Source organism: Nomascus leucogenys, chromosome 20 (assembly GCF_006542625.1).
Source record: "Nomascus leucogenys isolate Asia chromosome 20, Asia_NLE_v1, whole genome shotgun sequence".
Classification (NCBI taxonomy): Eukaryota; Metazoa; Chordata; class Mammalia; order Primates; family Hylobatidae; genus Nomascus; species Nomascus leucogenys.
In genome coordinates, this window is record NC_044400.1 from 81,604,335 (window position 1) to 81,625,820 (window position 21,486).

General features: G+C 45.3%; 1 protein-coding gene across 1 annotated transcript in view; it reads left to right on the forward strand.

Moving 5' to 3' along the window:
* POLN (DNA polymerase nu) overlaps positions 1 to 21,486 on the forward strand; it is a 164,344-nt gene that overhangs the window by 89,164 nt on the left and 53,694 nt on the right. The window contains exons 15-17 of the mRNA XM_030801238.1: positions 15,741 to 15,798; positions 17,782 to 17,859; positions 18,819 to 18,933. Coding sequence (XP_030657098.1) covers positions 15,741 to 15,798; positions 17,782 to 17,859; positions 18,819 to 18,933 — 251 coding nt within the window. The remainder of the gene's footprint in view (positions 1 to 15,740; positions 15,799 to 17,781; positions 17,860 to 18,818; positions 18,934 to 21,486) is intronic.

Consider the following 21,486-nt stretch of genomic DNA (forward strand, 5'->3'; position numbering starts at 1 on the left):
TAATTTTTTAAAATGTTATAACTGTATTAATTGGAAATGTTAAAATCTAGGGATCATTTGGTAGATATTTGCTTTGGTTTCTTGGTTGGTGAGTTTTTCTCCCCCTCAGTTTTTTTAATTTTCCTAAATATACGCTCACTGTTGCCTTAGCATGTTGGTACTAGCTTTTTAGTATCTAGCTGGGATGGAGCCAAATTAACATTTTGTCCTATGGTGATAATACTTTGATATAATTTGTTTCCTTGATTCCTCATGCTCTCGCCTGCCTTCAAGCCATTGCTGTTATTACCTCTATCGAGATACTTTTTATGCCCCTAGATCCATGAACACATCTTTCAGCCCAGCTGTCTTGGCCTGGCTGCTGCCCGTTAGTTCTTCTGGTTTCAGTGCAGGCGACATGTCCTCAAAAGCCTTGTTTAACCCCGTGCCCCTATCTGCCTGCCCCTCCCCACACCAGAGCTCAGTGAGATACCCCTTTTCCTAGTAACAAGCTATGGAGCCCGATATAGTGATGTGTGTATTCATCATTCAGCTTAAAAGCTTCAACATTACTTGAGTACTTTTGTTGTTGTTGTTGAGATGGACTTTTGCTCTTGTTGCCCAAGCTGGAGTGCAACGGCGCAATCTTGGCTCACTGCAACCTCCGCCTCCCAGGTTCAAGCAATTCCCCTGCCTCAGCCTCCCAAGTAGCTGGGATTACAGGTGTGCGCCACCACGCCTGGCTAATTTTTTGTATTTTTAGTAGAAACGGGGTTTCGTCATGTTAGCCAGGCTGGTCTGGAACTCCTGACCTCAGGTGATTCGCCTGCCTCAGCCGCTCAAAGTGCTGGGATTACAGGTGTGAGCCACCACGCCCAGCCTACTTGACAACATTTAAAGCCCCTGCTAATCCTTTCCCAAGTGTGTTCTGCCCAATTCAGCTCCCTTTTCTATTCTACATTTAGTCTTTATCATCCCATTTTAATGCTTGCATTTATTTATTTATTTATATTTTCTTAAATATATATATTTCCTGAAATGATAGATTGTATTTTTTTTGCTATTTTGAAGTTTATATAAATTATAGCATATTGTACTTATAAATTCGCTGTTTTCATTCAACATTATGTTTTTGAGATTTATCTGTGTTGACAGACGTAGCTCTAAATTATTCATCTTGGCTGCTATATAGTATGTCATTGTACAGATATACTAGGTTGTTTCCAATATTTCACTATTAAAAACAATGCCGCAAGAAAAAAAGTAAATGCTGGGAAGAATATTTTTGAACATGTGCAAGGGTTTCTTTAGCACCTCACCAGTATTGCCTGACGATAGGGCATGCTGGTATTCAACTCTCCTGACATCACTAAACACCCTCCAAATGAGTGGACCGACTCACATTCTCACCTGCAGTGTGATAGAGACCTCATCGCCCTACAGACCACCGCACTTGGTATTACCACATTTTTAAGTTTTTGCCAATTTGATGAGTGTGGATTAATATCTTATTGTGACTTAATTCACATTACTTTAATTACTAATGAGGGTCAGTGTATTTTTATGTTTATTTGTCTTTTGAGTTTTTTCAGTGACTCACTTGTTTCTCTCTGTTGCCCATTTTCAGTTTAGTGGTTTGTCTTTTTCTTATTAATTTGTAAAAGTTCTTTATGTATTATGAATACTAGTCTCTTGTGCACTTATATAAATATCTTCTCCCACTCTGTGGTTGGTTTGTTTTTCTCAGATTGGATTCTATGTCTTTGATTTACAGATTTTTAAAAAATATTGTCAAATTTGTAGTCTTCTCCTTTAAGGTTTATACCTCTCTGTGTCTCGTTTAAGGAACCCTTTCTTACTTGGAGATCATAAAGATACTCAAATTCTCTTTTTTTTTTCGCCTATAGTGTGTTCTATGATAGCAAATTCTCTCTTAATAAAGTTACTTTTTACATTGGGTCTTTAATTCCCTTGGAATTTGTTTTTATTTAGGTCTGAGGTAGCAATCTGAGTATTTTTCCATTTAGGCAACTGTTTGTTATAACTTGTTATTGTAAGAACTACAGTAATTTGTAATGCCTCTGTCATTTGTGAATTTTGACAAATGCGTGGGCCTGTTTCTAGGCTCTCGATTCCGTGCCTTTGGTCTATTTCCATATTCTTACCACTCTTAACTTCCTATAGTTTCATTACAGATGTGTGATGTGTATTCCCAGAGTGTCGACTACCTACCATGGTCATCGTTCCATTGCTAGTGATTGCCTTCCCTCTACTGTAGGCCCCTTGAATTTTTTCAATATTTTATTCCAAGAAACAAGCACAGTGTCTACCAGTTGATAGGTAATCCCTAAATGTTATTGAAGGAAAGAGTAAAACCAGGGACTTACATCTTAGTTATCGAGTGCTAAATATAGCTAACTGATTATGGGGGGGGGGCAATTTTAAGGAAAAATACATAGCATTCATTCTTACAGCCTATATTCACTAGGTAAAGGAATTTCCTCCAGTAGTTTATATGTTATTTAAATATTAATTATTTGTAGGTTATGTGTTTGAAGAACTAGCATTTTTCATAATAGCTGGCACGTGGCAGGATTTTGATGAATACAATGAATGAATTCTTCTAGTTAAGAAAAGAGTCTTCTTAAGAATATTTTTAGGGCCAGGGGCGGTGGCTCACACCTGTAATCCCAGCACTTTGGGAGGCCAAGGCAGGCAGATCACAAGGTCAGGAGTTCAAGACCAGCCTGGCCAACACAGTGAAACCCCGTCTCTACTAAAAATACAAAAATTAGCCGGGCGTGGTGGCACATGCCTGTAGTCCCAGCTACGTGGGAGGCTGAGGCAGGAGAATCATTTGAACCCAGGAGGTAGAGGTTGTGGTGAGCCGAGTTCACGCCACTGCACTCCAGCCTGGGTGATAGAGCGAGACTCCATCTCAAAAAAAAAAAAAAAAAAAAAAAAAAAATTTTAACAGTGAATATGTATTTTATAAAAGACCCTTTTTACAACTTTAAGGAAAGTTATTAGTTGTTCAAAATAATATATGATATTTTGAAGACAGATATTAAGTTCCCATGGGCAATGTATTACCACCTGAAGTTCCTGGGTATAAGTTGCACTTTAGTTTTGAAGGACATCCGGGTTGTTTCCAGTTTTGGGTTGTTCAGATAAGGTTGCCATAGACATTCATATACAGGTTTTTGTGTGTACTTGTCTTTATTTTTCTGGGATAAGTGTGCACAAGTCAATTGTTGGATCATATATTTTTAATTATATTGCTTAATTCTATATGCTAATATTTATTAAAGGTTTTTGTGTGTATGTTTATGAGGAATATTAATCTGTCTTCATCTGGTTTTGGTTTCAGGGTACTACTAGTTTCATAAAATGAACTGGGAAGTGTTCCTTCCTCTTGTACTTTTTGGGAGATATCATGTGGAATTGGTGTTAATTCTCCTTTAAATATTTGATAGAATCCTCTAATGAAATCATCTAGGCCTAGATATTTATTTTTGGGGAGTTTTAAAATTATGAGTTCAAGTTCCTTAATAGTTATACAGTTGCTCATATTATCTCATTCATATTTGGTGAATTTCAGTTGTTTATGCTTTTCGAAGAATTGGTCCATTTTGTCTAAGTTGTGAAATTCACGTGTGTGTGGTTTTTCATAACATTTCCTTATCCTTTTGATGTCTTAGGGTCTGTAGTGATATTCCCGGTTTCATTTCTGATATTGATAATTTGTGTCTTCTCTGTTTTTTCTTTGTCAATCTACTGAGAGTTTTGTCAATTTTATTGATCTTTTCATTGATTTTCTCTACTATTTTTCTATTTTCAATTTATCAGTTTCCATATTATTTCCTGTTTCTGCTTGATTTGAGTTTATTTTGCTTTTCTTTTTCTAGGCTTTTTAGGTATAAGCTTAGATTATTGCTTTGAGACTTTTTCTTTTTTCTTAAGTATGCATTTTTAGTGCTATAAATTTTCCTCTCAGCACTGCTCTAGCTTTAACCCATACATTTTGACATGTTATAGTTTGTCCAAAAAAAATTGCATCAGAGTTAAACATGCAAGGGGGAGTTTATTTAAGATTATAGCAATAGGGGAGAGAGATTGAACTCAACTCCAAATACCACACTGGCAGCTGGAGATTTATAGCCAACAGAGGGGGTGAGGGTTCAGTAGATGGAAAATTACCAAAAAAATCTTGGCTAGGTATCAAGGATGGCGGGGGTGGGGATGGGGGATAAAAAAAAAAAAAACCACAAACACGGGTTTTTGTGTGGTGTTTGGCTGGAGTAGAATAGTTATTGTCTAAAGGTTTTCTTTCTCGCTAGGCTGTCCTTTTCCTGGTCCTTTGGCTAATGAGAGCAGGCTTTTGTTAGGTTTTGTTTTTTGTTTTGTTTTGTTGTTGTTTTTGTCTGTGGTTATTGGCATTTCCAGGCTACTGGCTTGTCTGGGACACATTAGGCAAAGAGAAACCTGGGACTCACCTCTGTGAGATTCTTTGGGTCCCATGGTCCCTAGCCAGTCTGCCTTATTTTCTCCACCTTTCTGAGTCTCTTATACTTGCCCAGGGTTTTAGTTGTTTCTTGGGACAGGGATAGGGAACGTGTTTACACAACCTTCCTGGAAGCAGAAGTCTCCTTATTGGCAGCTGTAATCGAACAAAATACTTGATAGCACAGGGGTAGTTTTGAGAAACCCTCCAGTGCATATTTTGTTCCCAGCACCTCTTGCTACTTAGAGACTGCCTGCCCAGTGGGGCTGAGGCCTCTGTTACTTCAGAGGGAGAGGGAGTTACAGCCGAGAATAAAGGAATCAGTGTTCAGCTCTGGCTTTCAACTAGAACTTGTGAAAGGGCACAGCAGAAACAAGGAAAGTATCGGCATGAGAGATCAAAAAATGTTTTGTTTTGTTAATTTTTGAATTTCAGAAGCTTCCTTTTAAATATCAAGACTCAAAGCCTTGTATTTTTAGAGTTTAACATTATAAAGGAAGCCATTGAGTAGAGAGGATGCAAGAGACCCACTTCACAGGAGGGAGAGGGTACCTCCTTGGCTTGGAAGAGGTGCTGAGGGGGAGAGCATGAGAGCAGAACCAAGAGCTGAGCACACTTTGAAAGAGTCTTTGAAAGGCTCTGACTTCCTCTGGCCCCTCTGGGTTAGAAACTCTGAGTGGGGGTGGAAAGCCAGAGGAGGGAATGCAGCACCGCACAGGCTGGGTCGCAGTCTCCAGGAGTGCCATGCCGAGGGGGCCGGAAGCAGTGCTCTCCAAGGAGCCTGAGAGGGGGCTGGAAGCTCCTGTGGTCCTGCACTCCCCTGGTATGGAAACCAAGGCTGCCCATGTTTTCTGGGTTCTCACTGGTCCATGGAGGAGAGCTGTGAGATGGACAGCCAAAGGCCAGGTCCACAGGGAGGATGCCACTGAGCTTCAGGAGGTAGCAGTGTTGCCAGAGCCAGCGCCACGGCCCAGTTGGCAGAGGACATATGCCAGATGCTGGCCGTGCTGAGAGCACAGAATGCACCACAGTCCTTCATGAACACTTCACCAACAGAGCAGACAGGGCAAGGACACGGGCAGCCGAGGTCCACAAGGGCAGGGTGGCCACAGCTGGGGACACAGGACCCTCTCTTCAGGTGCCAGGGGCGTATGTAGGCTCCCAGCATCATCCACCACCCCAGATACCACCTTGGGAAGGAGCAGTGTGAGTGGAAGGAGAAGGACAGAGAGGGGAGAGCAGCTGGGCTCTGAATCCGCCAGCTGTGAATGCCACACTGACCAAGTGCTTTCCCCACATGTCTAAACTGGAGGTTAAGATACCACAATCCATGTGTTCAGGCAGACTTTCCGTTGCAGATCACACAAAACCAAACTCAGCTGACCTAAACAATTAGGGGTATGTCTCAGCTTACCTGACCTAGAAGGCTGAAGAAGGGCTAGCTTCAGGCAAGGTTTGATCTGGCAGCCTACATTATATGGGCACACCCAGCTTCTCTCTGCCCTTTCCTCAGCCTCTCTCTTGCACAGCCTCCCCACGGGTCCCAGCAGGCCTGGGCAGTGCTTGCTGGGTTTCTCTCCAGTGGAGATGCAGAGCGCCTCATGCATCTTCACAGAAGGATGGAGAAGCGCGTCTCACAGATGCCTTGGCAAGTGCCTCCCTGTGTCTCTGTGGCCTGACAATGAAGTCTGCTGGTTGGCTTAAAGGAGGGGGGTGGTGGGCACCGTCATGAAGATCCGAGTGCCATTTTCTAAACAAAATGGAAAAGAAAGTATTGTGTGGCCCCAAATAGCTGTGTCCTCCACAAGTGGCAATTTTTTTTTTTTTTTTTTTTTTTTTTTTTGAGACAGAATCTCACTCTGTCGTCCAGGCTGGAATGCAGTGGTGTCATCTTGGCTCACTGCAACCTCCACCTTCCTGGTTCAAGCAATGCTCATGCCTTAGCCTCCCGAGTAGCTGGGATTATAGATGTACAACCACCATACCTGGCTAATTTTTGTATTTTTAGTAGAGATGGGGCTTTGCCATGGTGGCCAGGCTGGTCTTGAACTCCTGGCGTCAAGTGATCCACTCACCTTGGTCTCCCAAAGTGCTAGGATTACAGGCATGAGCCACTGCGCCCAGCCCAAGTGGCAAATTATTTTATTCCTACCATCAGCAGAAATAAGAGTTACAAATTTTAAACCTGTTCCTTGCATCAATTTAACAAATCCTGGCCAGGCACGGTGGCTCACGCGTGTAATCCCAGCACTTTGGGAGGCTGAGGCGGGTGGATCATGAGTTCAGGAGTTCGAGACCAGCCTGACCAACAAGGTGAAACCCCATCTCTACTAAAAATAGAAAAATTAGCCAGGTGTGGTGGCGCATGCCTGTAATCCCAGCTACTCAGGAGGCTGAGGCAGGAGAATCACTTGAACTGGCAGGCAGAGGTTGTAGTGAGCCAAGGTTGTGCCACTGCACTCTAGTCTGGGCGACAGAGTGAGACTCTGTCTCAAAATAAATAAATAAATAAATAAATAATCCCTTTGAATGTACAAAAAAAAAAAGTGAAAGAGTTATTTATTACTTACCTTTTGAGTTCTAACCAGAGCCCCAGCCACTCGTAAATTGTTATTTCCTGGAGATTCTTATAAAATTTTCTTCAGGGCACTGACTTGTACCCCAGATGAAGAGGCCTTTCTTTCCTGATGTAGTCTTTAGGCTCTGTTTTCATTAGGACCCACATAAATGATATAAGTGCTATTTTGAAGTAATTCTAATCAAGGCCTTTACATTGTTGCCATGTTATTTTTCTGCTTTCCTGATGAATATTCCTCCCATATAATATAATTTAAATACCTATCAAAAGATTTATTAGCAAGATGTTCATACACCACATAATTACTACTAAATCTGCACTATTTGAAACCCAAATGAACTTTTAAAATCTTTATTATTTTGAGTGATTTAATATTTTCCTATTTCTATCTAGAGTAAACTGAGCCATCCCCTCATTCCATCCATCACCTCACAGTGGGAAGAGGAACGTTCTGGTACTTTCTGTGCATTGCCTCTTGACAGGGACATATGTAGAGCAGGTTCCACTGTGTGCAGTGCACATTGCTATTTTTTCTTCTATTCAGTTCACCTTTGAAAGTGCTGTTTGTGACCCACTAAGGAACTGGGACCTGCAGTTTAAAATGGATCATCAGGGCCAAAGGCTGGCAGGTGGAGGAGCCTGGCCTCCCTTTGAGTCACGCTGCCCAGCACAGTGACCACAGCCTTGCTGACCCCAGGGGAGCTGCGGGCCCCAGGCTCCAGCCAGCCCTGCTTGGCAGAGGCTCACGCTTCCCCCGCTGGGGGCCTGGCCCGCTTCCGTGGCTCCTCCCTCTCCCCACTGTGCCCTGCTGGTGACCCAGTGTGGCTCTGCCCTTCCCCTCTGAACCTGGGGCTTGTCCCCTTCCGAGAGGAGGGACTCCACTCCCTCTGCCCATTCATTGTGGTCAAGGGTGCTCATCCTTGCTCCTCGGAGCCCACTGCACAAGCACCTCCTTTCCTGGCAGCTTCCACGCCTGCGCAGATGCTCACGAGTCTCAACCCTCTTCATTCAGCTTTCCTTCAGAAATCTTAGAAAAAAAAAAAAAAAAGGCACAGTGATTTCACCTTTTTTTCTTTTTTCTTTTTTTTTTTTGAGACAGAGTCTCACTCTGTTGCCCAGGCTGGAGTGCAGTGGCACATTCTTGGCTCACTGTAACCTCTGCCTCCCGGATTCAGAGTAGCTTAGCCTCCCGAGTAGCTGGAATTATAGACATGCACCACCACACCTGGCTAATTTTTGTATTTTTACTAGAGACCAGGTTTCATCTTATTGGCCAGGCTGGTCTCGAGCTGCTGACCTCAAATGATCCGCCCACCTCAACCTCTCAAAGTGCTGGGATTACAGGTAGGAGCCACTGCGCCTGGCTGATTTCACCATTTTTAAGCCAGATCTTTGGCTTCTCCTCTGAGCTACCCTGTGGGGATGGTGATTCCTCAGCTCAACTGGTCACACAGGCTGGAGCCCAGGGGTCCTGGCTGGCCACCAAAGCCTTTGGGCTTCCTGGTATAGCTGTCCCCACCCTGTTGCCTGCACATCTTGGTGCCAGCCTTCCAGCTCCCCACCCACCTTCCTGCTCTCATCCCTCCAGCTGGGAATCAGAAATGCAAGCCCAGCTCCATAGCTCCAATCCCTAAAGTCTCCAGTGGCTACCAGAGCTCTTGGGGTAACTAATGTCTGGTCTCCTCACCTGGCTCTTAGGGCTTCCTGTGGTCTGACCCCACCTGCTTCTCCAACCCCGTTTCCTGTCACTCTCCATTCATCATCATTTATTCAACAGATGTTTTCTGAACACCTGTGTGCCAGGATGTTCAGGGTGCTTGCACTGTATGGATCAAAACTCTGCCCTGGCCGGGCGCAGTGGCTCCTGCCTATAATCCCAGCACTTTGGGAGGCTGAGGTGGGCGGATCACAAGGTCAGGAGTTCAAGACCAACCTGGCCAACACGATGAAACCTTGTGTTTACCAAAAACACAAAAGTTAGCTGGGCGTGGTGGCGTGCACCTATAATCCCAGCTACTTGGGAGGCTGAGGCAGGAGTATCATTTGAACCCAGGAGGAGGAGGTTTCAGTGAGCCAAGATCACACCACTGCACTCCAGCCTGGGTTACAGAGTAAGACTCTGTCCCCCCCGACCCTTCCCCCCACCGAAGAAATGCCTGTGCTCCGTGGAGGCTTGGGGATGGAGGGCATGAGACAGCCAATACGCATGTGGAATGAGAAACGATACAGAGTAGAGTGAAACGCGTGGAACGTATGTAGTGGGGGGAGGATTACCAGCCTCAGGAAAGCAGTGTTAAAGAGGTTGGGGAGGGGGCAGCCGAGCAGAAGCTTTAGTGGGTGAGGGGGGCCACGGGAGTGTGTCAGGGCGGAGCAGGCAGAGGGGGCTGCCCATCCAAGCCACTCAAGGGTTCCAGATCCCACATGGGGTCAGGGCCACACTGCCCTTCAGACTGCAGGTCAGGCTCCACTAGCTACTTAGGTCAAGTGCAGTAGCATCAGCCTGGCCCAGGTGCCATAGCAGGTGTGCTGCTGTGGCCCTCACTCTGAGCTCTGTGCCAGCTGTCCTTTTCTGTGTTTTTGTTGTGGTTTTCACTTGGATTTTTTTTTTAATCAAGAAAAATTATTTCAGGAGACCTCTGGCCTTGTTTGGCAGACTCTGGAGCAACAGAACCTTGGCTTAGGGCAGAACTGAGTTCAAATCTCAGCTCAGTCAATAGATGTGTTACTCTAGCAAGTTACTTAATGGAAACCTCACTTTTCTTATCCATGAAATGATAAAAGTAGCACCTTCTTTGCTAGGTTATTGTGAAAATTATTTATTTTTCATCTTACTCATTCAGCCACCATTTGTGAATTGCCCCTGTGTGCTGGGCTGTGTAGTAGGTGCTGGGGAGACAATGAAGATGCCGTGGGCCCTGCCCTGGGAGGCTGTGTCCGGAGGGCGGAGTGCCGTGTGGCTGTTCTGCACAGCACCTCTCAGGTGCCTCACACAGCCTGGCACCCAGGAAGGCGCGTGTGGGGCGACTGCCACAGCTTTCTCAAGACAAGGAGAGCCAGCGTGCCCTCAGGCTGGCCGAGACCCTATGACTATCACTTTCCTTTGGCTTCAATCCAGAGGCTGCAAGGACATAGTCGACACATTAAAAGCAGGGCTGCCATCACCTTTTCCTTACTTCCACCACCTCCCCAGTTTGGCACCTTCCATCTGGAGCTTCAGTCAGGTAGACAGATGAAAATACCCAGGTCCACACAGTACTAGGGAGAAAAGCAACGGGCTCATGTACCTCCTGGGTGCAACCCCTTCACCTACAGCTGAAACTATTCCCTGCATAGCATTTCACTTACAGCTACTGAGATTTTCACAAATGTCACATTGTAGAATTAAAACGTCATCTCAGCACCTTGCCTTTCACCGAATGTTAAATAAAGGCTGTTAACATTCAATTTTTTTAGATCAGTTCTCTTATTTGCAAAAACATACCAAGTTCACCATGAAAACATGCTGGGGTTTGCCCCATCCCCGTGGCTGGCACTTTCCCCTGCAACCACTCATGGGAGACTTGGGCTGCCCAGAGCAACCGATGAGGGCTGAGCACAGGTGCCTTCCTCTGTGAGGTTCGCCTGGGCTTATTTAACAGGCAGCTGAGAAGTGATCTCCACACACTTTGATGTCCACAGTAACAGCAGAAAATCGTATACCCTAGAGGAGATTAAAATTGTAAGAAAATTATTCCAGTTTGCTTCCATTTCCGTAGTTTGAGGAACTTAAACCAGTCATTCTGCTGTGTGATTGCGTCACTGTGTGCTCTCTCTGCTCGGCTTAGGAGACACATGGGCATGGTCTCTGCCCCCTGGACATCAGTTGGACCTGGGAGATGAAATGTTCGTGGGTGGTCAACACGAGGGGACCAGCTTATGTAATGTAAATAACATTGTTGACTCCAACAAATTAGCAGTGTGCTGGTTCTGAGGCTTTCACCTGCAGAAACATTCAGATATCACCATTTGCTGTCGGCCTGGGTGGCCAGCTCCTCGCCCGAGGAGAGAAATGGGGAGTCTAGCCCCTCCCGGCAGAGGATGCCTGCAGGTAGTGATTGCTTCTCTATTCTTCCGCCAACGGTTCCCCTGCATGCTAGCACCTGGTGTTGGTCTGTGACGGCAGCCGCTTGCTAGAGTGATGTCTGACTTCGATGCTCTCATGGCCGTGTGACAACCACGCTTTCATCCACACCCCCGGTGTGCTGGGTGACCCCCACAGGCTTCTCCCACATTCGGACTCTCACCCGGTGGGACCCAGCTTCCTCCCAGATGTTCGGACTCGTTAGTTGTCGCTTCCCACCACAGTCACTTTGGTCACCCTTGGTCTTTGGTAGTTCACATGCTGTATGTGCTAATTGCTCACGTAGACACCTGTGAACATGCGTTTGCTCATGAGGCGTTAGGGACGGCACTCTGTCTGATGGCTGCTTGCATCACAGAGGCCCATAGAGAAGTACAGCAGCATTTCATGTGTTTGGAAATGTGAACCCGTGCACATGAACAGACATTCACAGATCTGGTTGTCGCACAGCGGCACAACCAGTGGGGAGCGTTGGCCATGGAAAGCTTGGCACGGGCTGATACCTCCTCCAGAGAGGCTTGCTGAAGGCCCATGAAGGTTGGTTACAGAAGAAACACATGTGGTTTTGTGGCCACTTCCTGTCTCCTGATTTCCTGGAACTCTGCCATGAGTGAGGCTGATTTCTCCAGCCTCACTCCTCAGGGGCCTGAAGTACTCTCTCCTTCCCTCAGAGTGTCACGGAGAGTCTCCTGTGACATGCTTTCATTTTGTTCATTTGAACCCTGCGTTATGTGACTTGTATGTGTGATACACACGTCATGACAGACAATAACTCCCAGAAGGCCAGATTTGTGTGTGAGTTCATTTTGCGTTGCTGCCCCTCCCTGGGCTGCATATCGTGGTGCTTTCTGTGTAGCGGAACATCATCAGTATCGGGCGGATGCGTGCACAAGGCACAAGCAGAAGGAAGGAGTTTAGTGAAAGGTGGCAATTTGTACATTGCGTGTATTCAGTTTTTATTACTGACATGCTTTCAATGCCTCTCTGTCTCACTCATTCAGTAAACATGCACGTATCACATACTTTCTATGTGTGAGGTGCTCCTGGAAGGGGGGATCCAGGTCCCCAGCTGTTCAATGTTGTGATCAGTACTTGGTCTGAACTGAGAGATGTCAAGGATGCTCTTCAGAGCACTGTGACAGACCCCCAGCTTGCTTGATTAAGGAGCTAGAGGACGTTTCTTCCTTAAGGAAAGGAGGAAGTCTGCTTGTGTGCAGATTTGAAGGATGAGGAAAAGTCGTGGTATCAAAAAGGTGGGAAGGTTAAAACAATAACGAGATCCCACTACATACGTATTAGAACAACTAAGATCAAAAAGCAAACAAACAAACAAAAAAACCCTTACATTATTAATTGGTGAGGGTGTGGAGCAACAGGCACTCGTTCATTGCTGGTGGGAATGAAAAATGGTACGGCCATTTTCCAAGTTTGGCAGTTTCTTTCAAAACTAAATGCTGTATGATCCAGCCATTACACACCTAGGCATCCACTAAATTAATCTGAAAACTTATGTCCACACAAGAACCTGCACAGAAATGCTTATGACATCTTTATTCATAATCACCAAAAACTGGAAGCAATCAAGATGTCTTTTTAGAGGTGAATAGATAAATAAACTGTGACACATTCATACTGAGAAATATTATTCAGTGATAAAAAGGAATAAGCTATAAAGCCATAAAAAGGCATGGGTGAATCTTAAATGCATATTGCCAAGTGAAATAAATCAGTCTGGAAAGGGTACATACCATACAATTCCAAATTATGTGACATTTTGGAAAAGGTAAAACTGTAGAGACAGTAAACAGATTAGTGGTTTCCAAAAGTTCAGAGCTGGGACTTGGGGATGAGGTTGGATAAGTAAAGCTCTGGGGATTGTTTAGGGTGGTAAAACTATTTTGTATGATACTATGATGGTGGATAGCTGACACTATGCGTTTGTCAAAACCAATAGAATGTACAACAGCAAGAGTGAATTATAATGTATGTAAATTTTTAAAAGTCATTTATGAAGTCGGGGGATCTCAGGATGGGAGACAGAATGTGACATACCAATCTAATTATATTAAATTTGTGTGAAACAACCTGACTGGGGAAAGTTGTTGGGGGGCAGGTGGAAGAAAAAGATGCTGACGTGAAACAAATGGAGTCTTAAAGACAAAAGACAGAAGCAACTGAACACAATTATTGCACTCTAGTTGATAAAGTTGTTTTCCACAGGGGTACAGGTGAACAATTCTGCTACCACTATGTACATATACTGGAATTAAACATGCATTATTTGTCTGTCTATACCTGCTTTATTTCACTTAGCATAATGGCCTTCAGGCTCATCTGTGTTGCTGCAAATGACAGGATGTCATTCTTTTTATAGCAGACTAGTATTTCATTGTGTATATTTACCACATTTTCTGTATCTATTCACCCATTGATGGGCACTTAGGCTGATTCCATATCTTGACTGTTGTGAACGGGGCTGCAGTAAACATGGGAGTACAGATACTTATTTGTCATACTGATTTCCTTTCTTTTCCGTACATCCCCTGCAGTGGAATTGCTGGATCATATGGCATTTTAATTTTTCTTTTTTTGAGGAAACTCCATACTGTTTTCCATAGTGGCTGCACTAATTTACTTTCCCACCAACAGTGTACCAGAGTTCCCCCTTTCTTTGCATTGTTGCCAGCATGTTTTTTTTTTTTTTGCCATTTTTTATAATAGCCATGTAAATTTACGTCAGGCTGGCCTCAAACTCCTAGGCACAAGTGATCCTCCTGCCTTGGGTTCCCAAAGTGCTGGGATTACAGGTGTGATCCACTGTGCCCAACCACAGGCTATTTTTATATTTCATATTCTACCATTTCAAATAAGATGCAAAAGGCTTACAAAAGCCATTGAACTCAAAAAAGCTGATTTATTATATTTACCCAGATATCGACTGTTTCTGTTGCTCATCTTTCATTCCTGAAGTTCTGGGTTTCCCTTTGGAAGCAATTCCCTTCAGCCTGAAGAATTTCCTGTAGCATTTCTTTTAGAGCAGGTCTGCAGATGACAGAGTACTTTAATTTTTATTCATCTGAGAATGCCTTTAACTCACCTTCATTCCTGGAGGATAGAATAAAGAGCTCTGAGTTGGCAGTTCTTTCAGTCTGTGGAAGTTGTGGCTCTATTGTCATCTGGTCTGCATGGTCCCTGGTAGGAAATCTGCAGTCACTCACATTGCTGTTCCTCCGCATGAAAAGTATCATTTTACCCTGGCTACTTTCAACATTGTTTTTAAATCACAGTTTTTTCAGCAGTTTGATTATGATGTTTCTGGGCCTGGTTATCTTTTAATTTACCATATTTAGGGTTGTTCAGCTTCTCAAATTGGAAAAAGTATGTCTTTCACTAAATTTCAGAATTTGAAGCCATTATTTCTTTAAGAAAACTTTTTTCTGCATAATTCTCTTTCTTTTCTCTAGGAACTAAGAGAACACAATTTGATATTGTATTTTGATATTAGCACACAGGTCCCTGAGTCTTTGTTTATTGTTCTTCCCTTCTTTAGATTGGATCATTTCTATTGATCTCTCTTCAAATTCAATAGCTGTTTTCTCTGTCATCTCTACACTATTATTGAGCTTATCCTGTAAATATTGGGTATTTTTTGAGATATCATGTGATTCTAATGTATAGAAAACTTGAGAGCCACTGACTTAATACCCCAAGGCCTTCATGTCCTCATCTTAAAAAAATGAGGATGACAATGTGGCCTTACCACTTCCCAGGGCTTCTAGGGGGAGCTAAGGAGCATCGCTGTAAGACTGCGGGATTTTGATGCTTGGCACAATTCGTCAGATTTAGCCAGGGAGTCAAGACCAACTAATAATGCCCAGTGAGTTCTATTCCCAGACAAAGCAGGGTATTATTGTTCAAGGTACTGCCAAGAATCCAAAAGATGTTGTGACAGAAATTCTCATGATTTGAATAGTTGAAACAGGCTAGAAGCATGTGAGCTATTGCACATTGCCCAAGTTGTAAAAGTGTGAAGGTGCTTAACAGTTGGCCCTAAGAGTTTGCAGGGGCCACAGCACAAGCCACCAAGTTTAGGACAGGCTAAGACAGAGGCAGTTACCAAGTGCCAGGAGCAGTGGGGGAGGGGAATGACCAGCATCAAAGAGACCAGAATTTTCATCTTAAAATATGTTCTAAAATAAAAGTACAATATAAAAATTTCACATAAACCTACCATTAATATATGTTGTAGGAATTTTTAAGTTAACTGAGTTCATAATTTGGGCTGCTGTAAGAAGAATGACTATACATAATTATGTTAAGAGTCACATAGGCTAGAGTCAAAAGGAATTGTTCTCAAATCTACTAAGTATATTTAGTGGTATATTCACCAAAATTATGTTTTGATATTAGACAATTGTATTAAGTATTAATGTGCTTGTGCATGATACACTGGCTAACTTGTTTTAATGTTTAATAAAATGTGATATACATTAAATACCCTAAGTAGTACAGATTAAGAGTAGATATTTTAACTAAAGCTAGTCTCTTATTATTAACAGAATATCCAAGGTATCTCCAAGCACCCAATTCAGATTACTACACCTAAGAATTTTAAAGGTAACTCATTTCTTACTACCTTGCTGAAGTCTCTGGTAACTCTTTTTTGAGACAGGGTGTCACCCTGTCACCCAGGCTAGAGTGCAGTTGTGCGATTACGGCTCACTACAGCCTTGACCTCCTGGGCTCAGGTGATTCTCCCACCTCAATCTCCTGGGTAGCTGGGCCTACAGGCGCACACCACCATACTTGGCTAATTTGGATGTATGTATATTTTTTGTAGAGATGAGGCTTTGCCATATTGCCAAGGCTGGTCTCAAACTCTTGGGCGCAAGTGATCCTCCCACCTCGGCCTCCCAAAGTGCTGGGATTACAGGTGTGAGCCACTGTGCCCTTTTTAACATTTTTTGAAAAGTTACTTGTCATTGATTTTCTATATAACTAACTGCTTCACCTTCCTGAAGTTCTCTGTATTTGTATGACCAGGATTTAAACATACATTGAAAGAATAAAAAACAGCTAAAGTGATATGGTACCTCCCTGTTAGCAGTTTACAAGTGGAAACAGATGATAATTATATCAGGAAAGCAGCTTTCCTCCTACCATCTCTCCCCCACCAGCCTCCCAATAAAGAAAAAACAAACATATAATAGCACTGGTACTTATTAAAGTCTGAACATTACTGGAAATGTTTATAAAAGCACACTAACACTCTTAAAAAGAGTTTAAGAGCACATTATAAAGCACATGAACACTCTTCTTTCTTTTAAGCTATTCTGCTGTAATGCTGATGAGTACATTTCTAAAAAAGAAAAAGTTCAAATCTGAGCAAATGAGAGCTCTGCTGTCCATGCCCTGTACACGTCCTACCCTTGGCAGTGGGCACTCCTGCCCCCTCTGCTGGGGGCCCTGCTGTGCAGGAAGGTCCTGGCAAAACAATGAAGCCCAATGAGCAGTCTTGTCTCTTCTCTTCCCTTCCCTTCCCTTCCCTTCCCTTCCCTTCCCTTCCCTTCCCTTCCCTTCTCTTTTCTCTTCTCTTTTCTTTTTTGAGACAGAGTCTCACTCTGTTGCCCAGGCTGGAGTGCAATGTTGTGATCTCAGCTCACTGCAACCTCCGCCTCCTGGGTTCAAGTGATTCTCCTGCCTCAGCCTCCCTAGTAGCTGGGATTACAGGCATGCACCATCACGGCCAGCTAATTTTTTGTATTTTTAGTAGAGATGGGGTTTCATCATGTTGCCCAGGCTGGTCTCAAACTCCTGGGCTCAAGTGATCTTCCCACCTCAGCCTCTCAAAGTGCTGGGATTACAGGTGTGAGCCACTGCTCCCCGCCCCAGTGAGCAGTCCTTTCTAAAATACATGTGACTGTCCTGAAATAGGGTCCATGGAGAGGGATCCTGAGCAGCTTCATCCCCTGCTGCCCCTTCCCACATAGACCTTCCATCAGTGAGGCTCAGAGAGTTCCAAGATTGCTTTTACTGGAATGCATTCAGTTGTCAACGTTTGACTTTTTCTTTTCTTCATTAAGAATTCTAGACAGAACAGAAAATTTAAAAAAGCAGGAAACCTAGTTAACTTTCTGTAGTAATATGTTATTTTTAAATTACATTAATAAGGCCAGGCGCCATGGCTCACACCTGTAATCCTAGCACTTTGAGAGGCCAAGGCAGGAGGATTGCTTAAGTCCAAGAGTTTGAGACTAGCTTGGGCAACATAGTGACACCCTGTCTCTACAAGAAATTTAAAAATTAGCTGGTCATGGCAGTGTGCACCTGTAGTCCCAGCTGCTTTGGGAAGCTGAGGCAGGAGTATTGCTTAAGCCCTGGAGTGTGAGGCTGCAGTGAGCTATGATTGTGCCACTACACTCCAGCCTGGGCAACAAAGTGAGACCCCGATCTCTAAAAATATTAAATTAATAAAAATCAGAAAAATCTAAAATCTTAACTCTGGACTTTAGAATAATATTCAAATAATATTGTATTGAGGAATAGCTGTGCATCAGTTCATGACCAGATTCACTAAATACTCTTGAAATAACAATTCAGGCAAAGAAGACAAGATTCTCACCATCTCCCCGAGGGCCATGTTTGTTTCATCCAAAGGCCACACCTTTCTAGCAGCAGGTACGTTGCTGTAGCTTGCTTTATGCATTTTCATAGGGTTCAAAGGTTTAGAAATTGAACAATTTAAAGGTAATTGTGGAATTCATTCTTTCAAATAAATTATTCTTCTTTTTTTTTTTTTTTTTTGAGACAAGAGTCTCGCTCTTATGGCCCAGGCTGGAGTGCAGTGGCATGATCTTGGCTCACTGCAACCTCTGCCTCCTGGGTTCAAGCAATTCTCCTGCCTCAACCTCCCAAGTAACTGGGGTTACAAGCGTATGCCACCATGCCTGGCTAGTTTTTGTATTTTTAGTAGAGACAGGGTTTCACTGTGTTGATTGGGCTGGTCTCGAACTCCTGACCTCAGGTGATCCGCCAACCTTGGCCTCTCAAAGTGCTGGAATTACAGGCATAAGCCACTGTGGCTGGCCTCTTTCAAATAAATTCTAAGGCACAGTACATAATAACAAGTTTTTCTTGCAGTGTCCTGTCACATCACCGTATCTAAATCCCAGATACCCTTGGCCCCTGCCCCCGTGCTTTGTCTGCCCTGCTCGCTGTGGCCTTGCTGGGCCGTACTCCTCCCAGCTCAGAGTCAGCTCCACTCCAGGCCCTTGCCCAGGCCATTCCTCTTCCCCAGAGACCATCTTGGTGCCCTCCTTTGCCTCCTCCATGCCTTTGCTCAATGTCACTTTGTTGATGGGGCCTATAAATAGGGTAACTGGTCATCCTATTTATAACAACAACTCCCCTCCACGCACACATTCTCACTCACTCCTGAGCCTCCTCACCTTGCACAATCCTCCCCATTTCATTTCTCACCTCCTGAAACTGAGGCCAGGGGACCCTGGGAAATGGGAGGCAGGGACATGGACCTTGAGGCTACAGAGTCAGGAGAGTCTGAGGGTGGCCGGGGTGGGCAGCAACCACGAGGAACATTGCTGACAAATTCTAAATTAATGCAGAACTGTATCTCACAGACTTTTCACAGATTGAATTGCGCATTCTTGCACATTTATCTGGAGATCCAGAACTTCTGAAGTTATTCCAGGAATCTGAAAGAGATGATGTATTTTCTACTCTGACTTCACAGTGGTAAGATATATGAACTCACAATATTATCAGATCTGCAGGAAGGCCAACATGAGTTTAAAAGCCTGGAATTATTCCAAGTCTACTTTCATAAGGCAGAAATTATATTTTTTTGTGGCTAATAGTTAATCATTTTGAAAAGAGGAGTAGATAACTAGGATGCCATGAGTTACCCAATTGTGAAAGAAGTGATGGTTCTTCTCCACTGAAAAAGAAGTCCATTCCTAGAGAATGTGATAGGATAAAATCACCAGCGAGTCCCACGCCCTGCAGGCGAGCACCACGGAAAGAGCAAGCCTGCGGTGCTGGCTGTGAGCCGCTGCCCTCCGAGGAGAGCCAAGGTTCTTGCTGCGTACTCACGCCCCAGCCCATCTGTGGGCCAGGGGCTTCTTGAGCTGTGGGTGAAAGATCCTGCCTGAGTGGCTTACACTCACAGAGAATTCCAGAGGCAGATGGGCTCAGGTTTTGTTGGGCAGCTTGGCAGTGTCGTCCCAGGCCCGTCCTTCTGCATCATATTCTCAGGAGGTTGGCTTCTCTTCCTCCTGGTGGAATACCTGCTCCAGTCTCCAAAGCAGGATGGAGAGACAGATGCAAGGCTCTCTTCTCATCCCTCTCCTCTGCCCAGAAAAGTCAAGGTGCTCTTGCAGAACCCAGTGCAGACAACAGCTACACTCCACTTTCTAGAGCAGGTCATGCAGCTGCACCAGCTGCAAGGGAGGTGGAGAGATTATACTCCAGAAAAAAGGAGGAGTGGATTATTGTGTTTGGCTTATACATCACAGGTGTTCACCGGGCCGGGTGCATCAGTGCCCCCTTTGAGGAAGGGGAGGGGAAAGGGTGTGCTGGCTGTTGGAAGGTCCCTGTGTCTGAGTCACTGTCCCCTCAGCAGCTGCAGGTGCCACCTCCCCATCACCTTGGGCCTCTTCTGCTCCCCCTACGGCCCCCTCACCCCTCCCTACAGCCCCCTCACCCCTCCCTACCCTTCCCGTCCCAGCTCATCTCCTGCCACCTGTTCACCCTCACAACGTCACACAGAAAGGCTGCCCAGCACCGGGGGGGTGGGAGATGAGGAAGCAGATTGTGGGGATCCCTCGGGGTGGAAGCCAGAGGGGAGAAGTCAGAGGAGCAGAGTCCTAAGCGAGTGGGGGGTCTGTCCTTCAGCCCCTCACTAGGCTGGCCCCCTGCGTTCTCAAACCCCTGCATTCCCCTCCCCATGTGCTGTCTCCGCCTCTGTCTTTGCTGAAGGTGGGGGACCTGCGAGGGCTCTGGTTGCTCTCTGGCCTGGTTGCCACCCACTCTCCCAGTGCTCCCTCTTCAGCCGCCCTGGCTGGGCCTGAGCACACCAGTTACTCATCTCACTCCGGCCTTTCCTGCCCTGGGGCTCAGGAAGCTCTTTCCCCAAATGTCCGTGTGTCTCCCTCCCCTACCTCATCCAATTGGCCTTCCCGGCATCTCCTCAGGGCCCTCCCCTGACCACCCTCCCCTGACGCTGGGCATGGCGCTGCTCCTCTCTGGTCTCTGCTCCTCTCTGGTCCGATGCACATTCCCATGTATTGCTCTACTGTTCATCCTGCTGCAGCGACAGCGCCCAGGGGCCGAGACCTCACCCACTCTCGTCCCTACTGTGCTCCATAAAGGGTGGGGACTCACAAAGCATTTGTCAAGTAAATGAATGAATAGTATAGAACTCAAACTTGCGTTTGAATCAGGAAATCTCTCCAAAAAGGCTACCACCATAGGACTCTTACTTGAATGACAAAATTCAGGAAGAAATATTTTATATACGGGGAGCAGAGGATTGAGAATGTTACTCTACGCTCACCTGGACTTTGGAGTAGCTGTGAAATTGTGTTTATGGTGACAGCAGGGAAAGTGACAAAAGCAAAGAATAATGAAGTGTTTGCCCAGCACAGGAAGAGGCACTGTACCGGGTGGATGTGACGAGCACAGCACATGGTGGGGTCCAGGGCACCAGGAGCCAAGGCCAGCTCTTGAGCACTGGAGTCCTGCCTCCCACCCAGTATGCAGGGTGTCCTCTTGTTGTTCTCTCCTGTCCTCTGCCCTCCTCCTCAGACCCTGCACCTTACCTTCTGCGACCCTGTCCTTTCACATGAGTGGCCTCCACCCCAATTGGGGCCCGCTCTAGGACTCCAAGCTCTCCATCTCTGAATGCCCAGATCTACACCAGGTCCTCGCTGGCCTCACTCACAGCTCTGCCAGTGGCCTTCTTCCTGGCATCTCTGTTCAGATCTGCCACTTAGCCAGTCTTGCCTGCACCCCACTGAGCTCCAAAAGCACTGAGACCCAGTCAGCTCCGGCTCCTTCTGGGCACTCAGAAAAGGTCCCAGGATGGATCCCAGGACACAGACAGACCCATTCTTCTCTCCGCTCAGCGCATCAGCTGCCCCCTTAGGAAGCTGTGCTACTCCGACTTCTCCCTGCTCTCTGGTTTCCAGCCCTGAGTGATCCCCATTATTTACTTGCTCACCTCTTACCCCACCCCAGGTGCTGGAGGAAGTTGCAAGGTGGTGGCAGCTGAGTCCACTAGAAATTCAG